The sequence below is a fragment of the Pieris napi genome, chromosome Z (assembly GCF_905475465.1).
Source record: "Pieris napi chromosome Z, ilPieNapi1.2, whole genome shotgun sequence".
Classification (NCBI taxonomy): Eukaryota; Metazoa; Arthropoda; class Insecta; order Lepidoptera; family Pieridae; genus Pieris; species Pieris napi.
Genome location: NC_062259.1, coordinates 453,401 through 470,810, shown reverse-complemented (window position 1 = coordinate 470,810; position 17,410 = coordinate 453,401). Strand labels below are relative to the sequence as shown.

General features: G+C 33.7%; 1 protein-coding gene across 1 annotated transcript; it reads right to left on the bottom strand.

Annotated features, from left to right (window-relative positions):
- Positions 1-203: 203 nt before the first annotated feature.
- On the bottom strand, positions 204-16,321 carry LOC125062222. The gene is made up of 9 exons (XM_047667989.1): positions 16,165-16,321; positions 13,080-13,167; positions 12,236-12,390; positions 10,761-11,729; positions 9,943-10,111; positions 8,870-9,018; positions 6,865-7,039; positions 6,689-6,713; positions 204-2,670 (listed from the first exon to the last, which is right to left on the bottom strand). Exons 2-9 carry the CDS (start codon positions 13,160-13,162, stop codon positions 2,596-2,598), a joined length of 1,800 nt encoding a protein of 599 aa, XP_047523945.1. The 5' UTR covers positions 13,163-13,167; positions 16,165-16,321; the 3' UTR covers positions 204-2,595.
- Between the last annotated feature and the right edge of the window lie 1,089 nt (positions 16,322-17,410).

The following is a 17,410-nucleotide window of genomic DNA, read 5'->3' as shown; positions in this document are numbered from 1 at the left end:
CAGCCGGGTTTCTACGTCCTCAGGGATGAGAGTCGCAGGCTGAAGCCACCAGGCCCATACTGCTCATGCTAAATGCTATATCGGACTGAAAAATACCTCGCTGTAGTTGTGGAGTTTTCTCTTTCCCTCATATTGTGAGATCATATAACCATCTTTTTCGGCACACGACAACGAAACAGCACTATTTTAAAACTAAAACTTGATTTATCATTCATATAACTTTATTTGGGGATACAAAATAAATTAATCAAATACAGAGTTGGTACTTTATTATAAAAAATCGGCGCCAAATTCTTTTCATATGTCCACAGACTAAAAATCAACAATACAACAGATTAATACTTGTTTTGGCGCTAAATCACAAATTACCACCACAGATAAAACGTTTGAAGTATTCACAGATTTTGGCGCGAATTTTACAAATATTATTTAAACTGTGGATAGAAATTCAACAATCCGATAAAATATTTAATTACGAGATAATCATCTTAATTATTCATTACAACGCAAATAATAACATTTTCTATATAAAATATCTCTATAAGGCGTTCGAGAGGAATGATTTTAATAGGAAACAATAACTTAATTTAGCAGAACTGAAATCATTAAGGTTAAGCAACACTTGTCGTGGTCATGCACTTGATGGGTACCTGTTACATTGAAACCACTGCGATCAGATCAATAAAGCGACTTTTGCTGCCAAAACAACGATAAACCGATTAAGTAGGTTGAGCAACACCCGTCACTTTAGGAATTTGATGGGTAATCGATACGTTAAATTAACTAGAAGTGAAATAAGTCATGGATTAGTTGAGATATGAGAAAAATTGTCAAACGTTATACAAAATATATAAATAAAACTAATAATTTTTGCCCTATGAAACGCCAATGTTTAAAGTAGCTAATTTAGCGACAAATATGAAAAATAATTAAAATTAAATCAATCTGAAATTCCTGTACACTTGTCTGTCAAAAGCGAATTGTATTTTGACTTACAGGGATCAGATCACATTAAATACCCTTACTTAAAAACTTGAGACACCGGTATCTCGCCTATAGAGTTCAATACAGAAATCTGACCCGAAGGACCAAAAATGGCGGTGGTGCGTAGCAAGTGGATAACGTAGATCGACTATAATGATGCCAACTTCCACATAATATTCCTCCTAGCACCAACTTCAAATTCCCATAAATTTCGATTAAAAACCCCAAAAGATTTTGTTGTACCCTCAACGATTAAAAATATATTTAAGTATTAATAGCTGTTATTTCATCCTTGGAGAAATAACAGATTATATTTGATATATATTTGGTTGGTTAGGTTTATATGTTGTATAGAAACGTTTTAAAAAAATCTTGTACCACCGAAAAATTCCCCTAAATAAATGACCGCCTAAAAACCTAGAGCATCTTGATTCCCCTTAAATTTGGGGGAAAATCCCCCAAATTGGCATCACTGGTATCATTATACTGACTGAAATTTTAAGGGTAGGTAATCATGATCTTTAAGATTTGGAGACGCTTGAATGCATCATGAATGACGCTTCATTACGAATTTACGAAGTTGACCGAAGTCCCAATTAAACGAATTTCGGAGAAGGTACCAAGAGTTTGACTAAGTAATAAAGTTCGTGAAAATGTTTAATGAAGAAGTTAGTACATTAAACTTGGTAAAAAATTATGCCTATTAAATACCACAGATTTATTTTAAATATCAAATTTGACAACCACAAATGATTAGACAATTGACAAACCTACAAACCTACGTAGTCTGTGAATTAAAGCTAAGAAAAAAGTCATCGCTTAAAAATGCAACGCCCATTCTATAGACCATACTGTTGTAATTGTCATTTGTAATACATTAATTATGTCACAACCGTCTTAGATAAATTTATTTCATTTTTGCTACTTAAGTTTACTTCCACTTTTATTTAATTTCCTATAAAGGTCCAAAACCCTTGTACTATTTAAATGTTCGATCAACTTAGCCAATCGTATTAAAATTTATATTTTGAGCAATTAACAGTCTATATGAGAAAACACAAGCTATATAATCAATTAAATTATAAAGTAATCTCTATCGAGAGCCATACTTGCATGATTGTAAACCACGCCCACTCCCAATTATTGCCATAGGATATAAAAAAAATAATCTTGCCACTAGCAAAGTACAGCCCGTAAAACATTTTACTACAATATTTTGAACTCACATTTTCGAACACTTTAGTATGACGATCTTTAAGAGTCCTTGAACAGGATTCCCAGATTTCTAAATGTAGTCAAACCATTTTTTCTAAACAGTAAACTGCAATTAGTAATATTTAAACCCGGAATCTATTGACAAGATGATGCTTTCGATTGAAGCTTTTGTTGAATTTTTGAATTGAAGCTTGCCAATGCTCGGCACTGATACACTAGTACAAGAAAAATAAAATGCAATATTTAACGCAACAAGCACTTAACTTATAGGCAAACATAAAATACACGAAGAGATTAAAGTGCCTAGCCTGGTTTCGTTGGCAACTCTTTCGAGATGACATTACATAAAGATCTTAGAATAGAGATTCATGAGAGTTATAGGTGGTCCAAAATACCTCAACATCGTCCGCCAACGACCAATCGGAGATACTTGTAAATAATAAACATTCTTGATTCACGGTGAGTTTTTATCTGGAAAGGGGGAGAAAATAAAATTGAAACAAAAAAAAAAACCACTCGTCCATGGCTTACCATAGAGCTGTCAATTATCATAATATATCAGTGAATCAAATGGTATTTAGAATGCTCTAGCTCATGGCCCATAGATACGAAAAATGAGATAAAAAAAAAATAACGTTTGACAATTTCACAGTAGCAAATCCAATCACAAACAAATACATTTTCTATTTTTTTATAGAACGGGGGGCAAACAGGCAGGAGGCTCGCCTAATGTTAAGTGATACCGCCCCCAATGGCCAGAAGGCTCGCTTGTTGTCGGCCTTTTAAGAACTGGAACGCTCTTTTCTTGAAAGACTCTAAGTCGAATTGGTTCGGTAATACTTCAGTGGCCAGCTGGTTCCACATACCACTATGTGCGCGTCATAAACTGCCTTAAGAAACGCTCAGTTGTGGAAGGACGGACGTCGAGGTGCTATGACTATATGATGACTAACCATCAGTAGTCTCCGTAGTAAGCTGGGGTAGTATTAATCTAGGTAAACTAGAAGATGCAGAGAAGATCCACATCTCTACACAAAGTCAAGCCGTTCGGAAAGTGACTGGTTGTCGATGATTGGAGTCGCTCTTCGTTCAATACAGTAAACTGTTCTTAGCGAATATGTACAGAAAAGTTTAAAGAACGACCATAAACGCAAGTGTTACTTCACATTAACCTTTCCTTTAGAAATAGTATTACTTATGTGAATCTAGAACCGCTTTAATAACAGTGCTAAATGCGCCAATGCGTCACACTAAAATCTATTTTCTTTGAAATTAGATACGAGATATCTCTTACAGCGATTACACTATCAAAAAACTCATCACTATGCAAATTATGCAAAACACAAATAGAATTTGTTAATGTCTTAATACTGAATTAATAATATACATACATTTATAAATATTTAATTATAATCAATAGAAGAGCGGACATCACATTAAATTCGCGTTAATTCGTTCTATATTTTTATTTAAATGTGAAGAAGCATAAAGACAAAGATATGACACAAACTCAATGCCCGCTCTATATACTTCTATATGCATAAATCATGACATTATATGGCATTTCTACATATATATGTTTACGATACGTTGTACCCCATCCAAATATTACTTATATATCAAGGCACCCGACTCCCTTATGGAAGGAAATGATATCACACCATATTAATAATACTAATAACGACCTGTAAAATTCAACGTTAAACAATATTTAAAACCCACATGAGTTCAATGACTCCAGGTCATTGACATGTAAGGTTAAATATGGAAGGTGAATAACCTTCAATAACCTGCTATTGATTTATTGTGGCTTTTACAATTTAGCTGATTTTAACGATCGTATTCATAACATGAATTATAATATAATAATGGGTATACAAGAAACTATTGCTGTATAGAGTTATTCATTCAAGTCAATGTATTATTATTGTTTGTACGTTGACTTCCACAGGTTTTTCAAATATTCTATGTTAGTAATACTACTTATAGGAAAGTTTAAAATTCACTAAAACACTGTAGTTTTATTATTGACAGATTTTGATGAATTCTGGCGTGTCTACGATGATTTTAGTGTATTTCATCTCTCCCATAGACATTAAAATGTTTCGTTGTTCTAATCTATTAATGAAATCGGTCCTTTGGGGACTTAAACTTTAAAAGCCACTCATAACAGCTAGTTGCTAACCAATTTGGTTTATTACAGAGACGCAATGCTATTGTTCTAAATACTAGGTTGGCACTATTGGAGGTTTATTCATTAATACTAGAAAAACGAAATTTAAACCCTATACCAGCGTCACTCATGGGTTTTAAACTGGGTACCAGAAATTCGTCAGCCCGTGTAAGGAATACGCTGCTTTATATATTCAATGGACGTACCCGCTCTACGCCCTTGACTTGCGAACTGGTAGTAAATGTAAATTTACCATTAATTTAACTTGACGATTCAAAAGTGTACTTGGTTACCCACTTGAATAAAGATATTTTGAGTTTGAGTTTGATGTTTGATGTTTAAAACGCAAATAATAAGTCTTGGAAATTTTCAACGTTGCCCTTGAAACCTTGACATTTCTAGTGCTTCTGCTTAAACTTGAAATCTTGTTTACTAAAGGCATATTACTTCATAAATAAAACAAAAAACAAACCACTGGCGCCTACAACCTTATTAGGTCTGAGCCTTATTTCTGTATATTTTTCATGATCGTGTCAATCTAATAGGCAGTATGATTAACCTTCTGTGCCTGACTGAACGCTGTTGTTTCGGATTTAAGACAATCCGGTTTCCTCACGATGTTTTCCTTCGTATGAGCGAATGTTAAATGCGCACATAGACAGCCCACTGGTGCACAGCCCGGGATCGAATCGACTATCGAAAACGACTTGAAGGATGAGAGTCGCTGAAACCTTAGGTTTATCTCACTTACTTCAGAAATAGTTTGATTTTTAAATCCAATATATATCATGGATAAAGCTAAACTGCTATTGTATCGTTCGGTACTAAAACACTCAATAAGTGATCGTTGCAATAGATAGTAATCGTGACGCTGGTATAAAATATATCCAAGTATGTTATATAAAAATACTTTTATATACAATATATGCGGAATAAATATATATGATAATTTATTTAACATTTTTTCGCTAGAATATTCGAGGCAATAAGTAAATGTACCTTAATACAAAGCAATGAGATTCAAATCCTCGAATAGAATTTTTTCCTTAGCACGATCTATACGTGGACTCCTGAGCGTCTCGTAAACGTATTACGAAGGTTATAATCTTTACCTTTTGAAAAATATTGGTGGAGTGCTTCTTACTCTCAAATCAAGATTAGAAGCATTTCTCTTTTCATAAGTTTCTATTGTTTATATTTTTTAAACAAATTTGTACTAGTCGTGCTAGGGTCACAGATATTACGAGATTAGGTTAAACTTAGATAAATGCTTAAATAAAACTATCACCTTGATTATCCAAAATATGGGTCGTTTATATTAATTTTTTACCTATGACAATTCAATTCTATTTTATTGTATGCTTATTTTATCTTGTATATATTTTAATTGTATTTTTTAATATTTTTTGTAACACTTATGTTTACTTCAATTGTCATACATTTTGGATGGAATATTTTGTAAAATATGCCTTAGATTATTGTACTGTTACGAAAATGTTAGAAGTACTCATTTGAGAAGTATGACAAATATGTTTGACACTATGTATGACAAATTGTACCTATGTAGCACGTTATTATTGGACACTAATGGTAAAAGAATCCAGACCAACTTCAGGATTATGTCCTGTCCATGAACAAGCGTAATTTAAAACAGCGACAACAAATTCCTAGTTTTCTTTCCGTGCATTTTGTATTATTTATCGAATAACTAATTATTTTAGAGTAGAAAATTTGTATCGACCCATATTTTGGATGCGTTAAAATGAGATTCTTTCTATCACATTATATAAATTAAATATATTTTCGTGTTCTCGGCATTTGCCAAATTTAGGGGGAAAACGACACTGGACATTGTCAATCATATAAGAGTTAAGAATTATTTAGTTGAAAGGTTACTTTTTATGAAATATATGTATGGAATACATATATTTTTTTGCTGATTTACAAACTATAACAATTCAATACGTCAAATTGTACTGTTACGAAAATTTCAGAAGTACACATTTGACATTTAATGACAAATTGTACTTTTACGTATAAGTTATTATGGACATTTTCGAAAATGTCAGAAGCACACATTCGACATTTCATGACAAATTGTACTTTTACGTTGTTTCGTTTTATTCGTTTCTTTTGTCGTTTTATTGGACACTTTCGAAAGTGTATACTGTTACGAATGCGAAAATGTCAGAAGTTACACTTTAAACTTTTGACGTTTTAGCATGAAATGTATGTACAAAAACGCTAAATAAGGCCTAATGCAATTTTAGGTAGTTTTATCGTCGGTTGTTTTGGTCTTAGGCGTTCTTTTCTTACCTGAGTTAGCCGCAAGCGTTCACATCTGAAAAAAAACACAATTATTCTAAATTAAGATTATTAGTATCAATGTTGAATGTCAAAAAGTATCACAGCTGTAGAAATAGTTGTATTATCTGTATTTGTTTCCCCGGAGTTGGTATCGACTAAAAGATGAAAGGTTTGTTTGTACTCACCTATCAACATATCCCAAATCTCTCAACAACATAGCGACCCTCTTCATACGGTACGGCGTGACACGATGCGCTGTCAGCTTCGAATGTACTGCGCAAGCGCCGCCTCCACCGTTGTAGGAAAAGCCCGGTTCGTCACGCGGCGTTATACGCGGTGACGCTCGAAGGGAGCACATGCCTTTAAATTACCAGATCTTATTGCAATCTTAATTTACAGGAACGGTTATATACCTAGATGATATAATATAAATTTTTCGCATATTCTGTCATAATGGCGAGCTAATTTACCAAAAAAAAGGTGTGTATTCTTATGTAGTACACGCGCTAGAAGTTATACTATTTTGGGGTAATAATTTTCTTCGAGCACTTTAGAGGGGGGTTTCCCTCTTTGAATTGCAATTTTCTTGTCCAATTTAATGGTCACTTCCAATCGAAACGATATAATATGTACTAATCATGATATTTTACAATAAACACTATGTTTTTTATCACATTGGAACGGGTTTTCTCATATAGAATTCATTATTTTGGTTTAAATAAACACGACTCTGAAAAACACTACGCCATGATAGACAATGCAACTTGTCGATAAAACAGAACAAGTGCCAACTAGCGGCCCAGACTGTTTTACCGACGTTCGAACAGATATTCAGTGTGTCGGTTTTTTGTGACGGTGTGCGCGCGCAAAATTTACTAAAAGCCAAAAGAAGTATAATTTCAAAAAATTTAGATGTTGTCGATCTCTAAAGGCTTTAGTAGATTTTTAAATGTGTTTTATAAATGACCAGCCACTTCGCACGGGCAATCATAAATCATTTATTTGTTACATACAATTTTGTGATCAATCAAAATCGTTTGATACGAGCATTGCAACATACAGAGCTGATGCTCCTGCGATTTCGCAACAAAGCATTACCTTATAGAGATACCAAACTGGCATGTCGCAAATATGTTGCCGACCTTTTAGTACATATTTATTATTATACACAATAAATTCGCTTATTATCGCCAAAAACCAAACCATGCCTATATTTTAAATCTATGATAAAAAATTTATGCGTCTGAATATATTTCGTTAACAAAGCCGTACTTAATGGTAAGTGATACCACTGTGACATGCCACAAATGCGTTGCCGACCTTTTAATACGTATTTATACATACACAATAAATTCGCTGTCTTTCGCAAAAAACATTCGCTTGGATATATTTCGTTAACAAAGCCTTACCTTATAGTGATACCAAACTAGCAAGTCGCAAATGTGTTGCCGACCTTCTAATACATATTTATACATACACAATAAATTCGCTTATTCGCCAAAAACCTTCGCTTGAAAATATTTTAACAAATAATTATCTATAATAATCTATATAATATATAAAAATAAATCCCTATTTCCCTTGGTCACGGCATCACGCGTCGGCGTGAACGGCTGGACCGATTTCACTAATTCTTTTTTGTTGTGTTTGTTATTATCAGGAAAAGGTACTTATTAAAGAAAAAAATAGAAAATTTAAGAGTACTTAACCACTATATTAATACCACCACAGATAGCAAATTTTTTTTCCAGTGCATAGCGCTTTTACAATTCAAACTTTTTCGATGTAACCTTAAGGCTATTGACATAACATTGACAGAATGCGTGCTGCAAATATCGTTTAAAACAAGTGCTTCGATAGGAGTTACTATATTAATAAAATACACTAACATAACACTAATTGGTATACTTGGTTAAAAAAAGAATACAATAGTTTTACTGAATTTAGTGATGTCTAGAAAAACGAACAAAGAATGTTGAATCATAAAGCATTAGAATAATAAACACTTTGTTTCTGAAATATTTTTTTAGTTAATTATACCAATTCGAAATAAATATTCATAGTTAAAACTGGACAACGTCTGTCGGGTCCGCTAGTTAATGAATATTTTAACAAAGCCACATCTTATAACACAGTGACATGTCGCAAATGCGTCGCTGACCTTAAAATATGTATGTACCTGATACTTACCAGTAATGAAAATATCTTCCAAGTGAAAGTAATGTGTTCGCAACGCCGCTTGGTAAAGCGCATGCGCTGTTGGTGTACTTAAAACGTAGCCGGTACCGGACAAATAACGCGGGTAGACCCTCCCGGAATACATATAACGCGGGCTGTACCTGTAAAGTGATATGTCCATGTAAATAGAGTATAAAGAATGCGTTAAGCAGTCACGTGCCACAAAACGGTCACAGATTAATCGAATACGACCAAATTATTCCGAACCAATTCGAATTAGGTTCCTTCAGTTGTTAAAAGGCCCGCACCGCACTCGCAAGCCAAGGTATTGAATGTCCATAGGCGACAAGTAATCCCGAACCAATTTGACTTCGTGCGTGTTGTTCTCACAATAATGTAAGTGCGTGCTCCTATTTCACCATGTCTCCTGCTGATAGAGGACAAATCTTTGTTTTTAATTTATATTATTGTTATAAATTAACTATTCATTACTTAAGATGTCATGTAGAACATGATATAATGGTTGCAGCTCCTTACAAACATTGTGTAAAACAAAAAACTTGGCGATTAAAAAGAGTGGCGGAGAGTTTATTGCCTGTTCTTCTCTTCCGTTCTACGCTCTTGATTTCAGAACTTGCAGTTAATGTAAAATTAGAAGCAATTCATTTATATATTTTTTTGACGTTCATAAGTTTTCATTTTGGTAACTATATAAATAAATGATTTTTGACTTCAAAAAAAGAGGCTTCTGGCAATGTGAGTGTCCATGGGCATATCACTTAACATCAGATGATGTATGTTTGCCCCATGTTACATATAATCCAAGAAAAATATTCGAGCAAATAGTATACTCTACGTCTTTGTGTTATTTAAGACTGGTACTCTTTTAACACTCACTGCTCACGTGTCAGAAACTAAGATATCCATTTAATCGTTATATTTGCAAAACCAGGTATTTAAATGTTAATATTTCATCTTTTATATTTTCAGAACGAACTCCAATTTAGAATTCTAAATTTCATCATTTTATTATATTTCTAGAACTAGATGACAATTTCTCTGCACTAAACATAACGACTCCTTACCATTTGTTACTCGTATCCAAGACGGGACGAGCTCCACAAATCAAATCACCAATTAACAGATATTCCTTCTCTTTCGTTTGGTCGTGAATTTTTGAACGATTCTGAAGGTTCGTCATCAAATTCGGTACATTAATATACATATCGTCATCAGTTTTTAATATATATCGAACTGGAAAAAAAAAACAATGAAAGGCCGCTCATAAAAATATGCAAGTGTTCAAGGGAGAACAGAAAATGGGGCCCAAAGTTGGAGATACTGAAGAGCATCAATAGCGGATACAGGATGGGGTCTAAGGGTAGAGACAGGAAGGTGCCAAGGGCAGATACGGGAGGGGGCCAAGGGCAGATAAATGAAGGAGACAAATTTGGATACAGGAAGGCACCAAGGTCGTATACAGGACCAAGAGAGGATAGAGAATGGTGTACCATGGGAGATATCGGAGGAAGTTATGGTGGTACCAGAACTGCCCACTTCTATATACTATATCCTTCGTTTTACCTTCACTAAAGTTATTATTTGTAAAACCTGACAAATAAAATAAAAATATTGCGACAACTAATTTCTTTAAATTGCAACATTTATGATGTCATAATTGATTGTCACTGTCATCTGTCAGTGGATTCGATTTTTACAAAAGAATGTATTTACAGAAGGTCTAAAGGACCCTATGAATGTCAAATGTCTGGATTTGGTGTTGCTATAAAAAATTATATCACCACTACAGTCCTAAATCATCAGGGATGAACATAGGTTAACTACAAAGAAGTTTTGCATTTAAAAGTTTAGTTCTAGTTATAAAATTTGGATTTTTTCTTACCGCTATCACCACAATTATTTGTCACCCACTTTAGCATCATTATAGATTTCAAAGTCAAATTATTGTATGAATCGATAAAACCTTCCTGTATAATATCGCCATATTTATCCACTTCCTCGTCAATTTTATCCTGAACCTCGCTACTATTGTCGTTAGCTGGCAACCCCAAAAGAAACACAACTTTGAAGTTTACATCACTTTTTGGATAATTCTCTTTGATTTTTGCTATAACATTCTCCAGATCGAAGTTCTCTTCGCCTCGTGGTGGTATTTTCATTATATTTGTGTCGTAATCATAATTATTGTAATCTACTTCGTTTTCTTGTCCGCCAATTTCTTTATTCATATCGAATTCTGGCAGCATTTTGTCGTCCGTTGTCATGGTAACGCTTAACGCTTTAGCCAGTTCCGGTAGTATCCGATTGAAACTGGTTAAATCTCTCTTTCTATGTATGTTTTTCGTTGTTATAACTGTACGCTGTAGTTCTTCTTGATTAACAGAATCTTTATCTTCTAGAAGCGGAAACACCGTTGCAGTGTCAATTACTGCTGAATCTGTTTTATCTAATCCCACTTCATCTTTAAGTTCAAAATCATTAGTGGATTTGTTACCAACACTTTCCGTTACACTGACGCCTTCTTCTGCCTCCACATCCCGTCTCCGCCGATCCGTGTAATTCATTTCCGCGTACAGGTCATACGAATAATTATAATTCTTAAATTTCTCGTGTACCGCGTGAAATATCTTCGCACTTTCCACAAAGTTTGTCGAATTACCCCAAGTCTCCCGTATTGCGACCCGCCTCTCGAAGTTCGTTGTCGACGAACACACTACGATGAGTAGAAATAGTTTTTCCCGATTTTTCTTTGGGCATATGTATATGGGCTCGTGTATCGTCGTAACATTATTGGGTTGTACATAGATTTTTGTATCGCGATTCGTATGAACGGACCAGCCTGCTACCGCAACTGAAATTATACATCATGCTGTTGCTACACCTTCATCAAATAAGTACCAGGTCACACCCTGAAATATTCCCAGCAGCCCCTACCTGACCCTGCCACCACCAACACCCTTGACATTGGCAAAACTGATTTTAACGAACTTCACAAGAACATACAAAAAATTTACAAATTAAAATGGTCTTCTAGGGAGTAGTAGATGACCTGCCTCACCCTGGCCACGCCCTTTTCTAATGAACTAAGGTATTAGCAAAGTTTAATATTGATTTTTCTATCGAAATGTTCATTTTCTTTTCGTAGTTGCAATTGATAGCTGCTACACCCTAGCAACACCCTTTACACTAAGAATTAGTGGTTGGATTTTTTTTTCGGGCCAATTCGATTTTAGGTTCTTCAAGAGTGTACCTCTTAATATTCGGCAACTGGCGTGCCTTCTTTCTATGTCCATGGGCGGTATCACTTAACTTCAGATCCTCCTGCCCGACCCCTTCCCCCCCTTCTATAAAACATACCTTTTGGCATCTGGTCATTTGCTCTATTGTACACTGGGATATACATAAACACGCAAAACAATATCATGGCGGTGCTGAAAAGTGAAAATTTCGCTATAATTGTCACCGGCCATCTTCTATCAGCTTTCTCTCTAACCAGTCGACTTCTGTCATGTCTGAAAAACAATCAACATTTTAACCGACTGAAAAACTTAATGCTGTTGGAATACGTGATAAATTTCATCCCACATAAATCTCATGGAAACAATGTTTGATTTTTACGTTACTTTATAAGTGTACCACTTATGGAACAACTCATCAACCAGTTCAGTAGTATTTGAGAGCAATGTTCACCACAGTTCCTGAAGGCACCTTAAAGTCGTGTCTACGAATGAATGCATTTCCAAATATTAACTCTCGTATTACCGGCAATAAAGTTAGAAGTGTCAGTTGGCCTTGCCTATTAAAACGAAACTTCTCTGTTCCTAGGTAAAATGAATAATATTTTAAATACATTCGGGTACAGTATTTGCAGAGCAGGTCAAAATCGCAAAACGGAGATTTTTCCCAACTTCTCATTTACATTATATTTCAGCAAATTTACACAATTATTAATAAAAACAAACAGTGGCGCTACAAGCTTTTAAGTCTATGCCTCATATTTCTGTAGGTAGGTAGGTGATCAGCCATCTGAGGCCCGTGGGTCTAATGCCGGTATAGCGATGTTCATACGAGCGAGTGTTAAATGCACACAAGTTCATTGGAGCCAGGGTTCTATGACCTCAGGTATGAGAGTAGCTTATGAAACATTAAAAACCGTTAGGTTACGAGTGAAAGTGTGTCACAACTGAAGTTCCAACCTCACCTGTATAACAGAGGGCTGTCATCACTCTCCCTGCTTGAGTATTGACCAACATCATCATCCCATTGTGTATCATCGCGGGCCATCAATGCTGGAAAATATATCAATATTAAATTAATTAATGCATACAACAAATTTTAGAGACAGCCGAAAACCGCCGTCTCTAAGAATCCCGATGGGTTAACGTGTTGATGAAGTCCTTTTGTATTGTTCGGTTTATCTTTTAATGTCTACCTAGACAGTGGTAATTCCCATATATTTATGGGGTTCAGGATTTCGTCAACATTATGTGAACCACGGTACAAAGCTCATATTTCGCAGCGAGCGAATGTTAAAGCGCACATAGAAAGTCCAATGGTGGTCAGCCGGGGATCGAGCCTACGACCTCAGGATTCAAAGTCGCATTCCGAAGCCATTAGGCCATTACTACTGTTTCAGATTGATTAATTAAACAAAGTCCGCACAATCAGCCACATTCAATGAGGAAAATGTCATAATAATAATAAGAACCGTAAAGTTGTTTATAATTGGAGTCTTATCACCTTACCCTTGAAAGCATTACACGGCAATGATATATTTAATTATTTATTCACACTTCATGCATGATGGATAAAGTTCAAGAAGTGCATGACCAAATCTTATAAAAAAAATATTATAGAACAGTAATCTAAAATAATACAAAAAAATTAATAAAACAAACTAAAAACCTAATCTCACAGATTCATGAATTGCGATGCAATATTAAAGAAAAGGAAATACTAAAATTTCAAAGTCACGATTGAGCAGGATAGGATATGGTTAAGAATTGTTTATGGAGAAGAGTTTTAAAAGACGTTAGGGAGGTAGCTAATCGTATGGAGTTGGGCAGCCTGTTCCACAACTTAATGGCGGAGATCCTTAACGAATTGCCTAGAATTGCCTAGAAGATATACATCCCGAAACACTCTCTTGAGTTTTGGGATATATAACTTCTAAAGGTTTAGCCTGGATACAAGTAGATCTATAAGTTTGGCTACTTTTCTTATTTTGTTTATTCTTCTTTAACTTTAAGATAGTAAGTGGAAGAAATAGATTATCAGTAGTGTTATTGGATTATTAAGTTTAGCTTAGATTTTAATGCCCAATGATGTCTCAGAAGAGACAATAAAAAACACAATTTGACCCTTTCAACCAATTGAGATTCCAAAAGAATATTCAAATGCCTGTCCCCTAATGAAAAATTAAAACACTAATTTTTACATCAAAAATTTTATTAAAAATAAAACAAGAATCCATTGTAATGCCGGGGTTGGAACACAACCTCTATGTAAAGTTAACACTTGGCAATTATTTGGGACAATGAAACCTTTCACCGTTCATATGACTCATAAACCTTGAAAAGACATTGACATTTAGTTACAACATTTATTTTTGCTTTTGTTAATTAGTGATAATCATTTGCACACATCTGTTCCTTCTTAAGGAAACTTAGTGCTAAATATGATTTCTGTGTGTCAAAAAGTATATTTCGCATTATATTCATTAATATTTTATATGAAATAAAAGTTATTGATGCACTGCATTATCCCATTGCATAAAAATTAAATAGAAAAGCGCTTCACCAGTCGCACAAACAATGGCCCTTGGAGAAAGAGGGTAACAAAGTGGAAAGAGCCACCAGGGAAAAGAGAGGTAGGTGGTCACCCCTTTGCATGGTGGGCTAACAAACTTAAAGAATTTGGTGGAGAAGTTTGGGAGAAAAATGCTTAAGATATAGAGAGATGGAGCCAATCATCTATAAGAGGCCCTCAAAAAATTATTTATCTAATATATAAAATTCTTGTGTCACAATGTTCGTTCCCGTACTACTCTTATCATATACTACTCAAAACGACATAATTTTTTTATGCATATTCAGTTAGTCTGAGAATCGCCTACTATCTATATTTCAAACCCCTAAGTGATAAGGGGTGTCCACCCCAAAAAAATATTATTTTTTGGATAATTTTTTATTTTTTATTATGTGGTAAGACTTCTAAGCTTAAATAGAACTAATCTCAAACCAATGATAGGGACAATTACAGGCCATTGTCTCCTTAATAAACATTATTTTGTCCTAGGCGCAACAAACAGTCCCATGTGCAAAGGCTGTTTTAGCACAAAGGAATCAATCACAAACATAATCGATGAATGATAAATGTGATGCTGTGGCGAAACTGTGTCCACCAACCATACCATATGAGCTCAAGAGACCAAATTTAAAAAAAAATACTTTAAAATCTAAACCTAAGCATAATCTAATTATAAGAATTCTTTGTAATGACCACTATAAAGCTTCACTCTTCAATTTCCACCCTTTCTTGCCAATATTAAGTACCACACTGGATAATTTGGATTGTTGTTTCTTGTCAATGCAGAGAAAGAGTGCTTTTTACTTTCTTAAATCTTTCTTAGATAGCCACCTCCCACCTTCACTAAACAGCAGGTGGGATATAGTGCCTGTTCAGTTTTGTTTAATATAACTGTACTAATTAGAATTTACATTTCAAAATGGAATTGATATAAAAATAGCTTGTCAAAACAATCCTTAAGCAGTAAATGTTTTGAAAAAATCAAAAAAGTATACTTTTTTCTCATATAAAGAGCATTATCGGTATGGGCAAAGTTTTATGTTTTCATCAACTTTTTTTTACTTAGAACTGAATTGTAAGTTTGAAATACACTTCATGTTATATATAAGGTCTAATAATTTATATATAAAGTCAAACATTAAAAAAACGTCTGCTTCTAAATAAAACATGCATAGTTAATGATTGATCGATCCAAGGATGTTTGTCCAGTTAATATTTACGTAACTATGGTATAATTACTAATTAGTTATTAGAGCGTTGAGCGCATTACATGACAACATAAGTAGTAATACTTACGAAGCGTCTAAAGTACGAATTTTACGTAACTAAGCTGTAAACCAATTTAAAGTCTCAAAATAGCTCAATAATAATGTTTGATGAATTTTTTACGAAGTGCTTGGTAATTATTTGAAAAATCTTATAGAATATTTAATTTTTGATTGCGTACATTCCTCCAGTTATTAAAAAGGTTTACTTACTCTGTACAGTAGCCGGACTTTTACAACAAAAACTTCACTTTAATTCATTGGTTCTTAATTATTTACGTTGAAGGTGGACTGTTTATTTAATTAACATGAATAGCCTGAAAACTTGCTGATACTGAAGTGTGAATTGTGAAATCGAAAGTTGATTACTTGACTTGAGTCAGCCGTCAGATTCAATCATGTTATGAATTGTTGACATTTGTCAATTTGTCAGTTTGTATTTTCATAAAAATGACGTTTGTCCACTGAATAATAATTTTAATACTACGATTTACGAAATACATTCTGAAGACTAGCGAACATTTCTAAGATGTTTTAAATTAAGGTGGCTACGAATATCTGATCTTGAAAAGGTGTTTTATTTTCTAACGGTATCCAGTAAACCATAATGAAGTAATTTGGTATAAGTGTTGTGCTGCTAATATTTTTACAAAATTTAACAGTTGATAGTTTTACTGTATTCAATTAATTATAATTTGTTAAATAAAAATATTAATTTCATTCCGTATTGGTTTTCGAGTGAAATCAAACATGATTTTAGTTGGTTTTAATTTGAATTCTATTTGTGACAGTATTATGAGACTAATTTATTATTGTGAATTAGGTTTCATTAGTTTAGCCAAATATTTTAAAAATTAAATTTCTTAGAAATTTGAAATATCATATATAACAATAAAGTTCTTGTTTTGTTTTCAGTATTGTTAATAAAATTAAAACTGAATATTAAGTCTATGCAATAGACATTTACATTACCTGTCTTTCCAACATTTGAAATATGAACTGACATTTTGACAACTGATATAGGTCAGCTCAGCTGTTTAAAATTTATTGTTACAAATATCGTTCGCACATCGCAGATTGACATTTGACATTAGATTTTCGTAAATAAATAAAACAATTTCATCATTGTCGTTTGTTTTTAATGTTATAAAAATTGTTTAAAATGAGTGCAATTGTTCCGAAATCTCAAATTTTAGCGTTATATAAATGTTTGCTAAGGGAATCTCAAAAGTTTTCAAGCTACAATATAAGGTCTGTTGTTAAATTTACGTAACCTATAAAAAATTTCAAGTTTTTACTGATTTAATTATTGCTGCTAATCACGCACTTAGTAAAGAGATTACCAATATGCATACAGTACATATGAGTTCACATGAAGTAACTTAATATTGAGTAAAGTATTTATATGTATGATTATTAAATCCATGGTGCTAATGCATTGCAGTAAGTGGTGTATAAA

Excerpts from the sequence above, each read along its gene's own strand:
- LOC125062222 (XM_047667989.1), bottom strand. The coding sequence starts at position 13,162 with ATGGCCCGCGATGATACACAATGGGATGATGATGTTGGTCAATACTCA. Across the intron at positions 9,019-9,942 it reads TTGGATACGAGTAACAAATG|GTACAGCCCGCGTTATATGT; the intron begins GTAAGGAGTCGT and ends ATCACTTTACAG. Across the intron at positions 7,040-8,869 it reads GGAAGATATTTTCATTACTG|GCATGTGCTCCCTTCGAGCG; the intron begins GTAAGTATCAGG and ends GGTAATTTAAAG.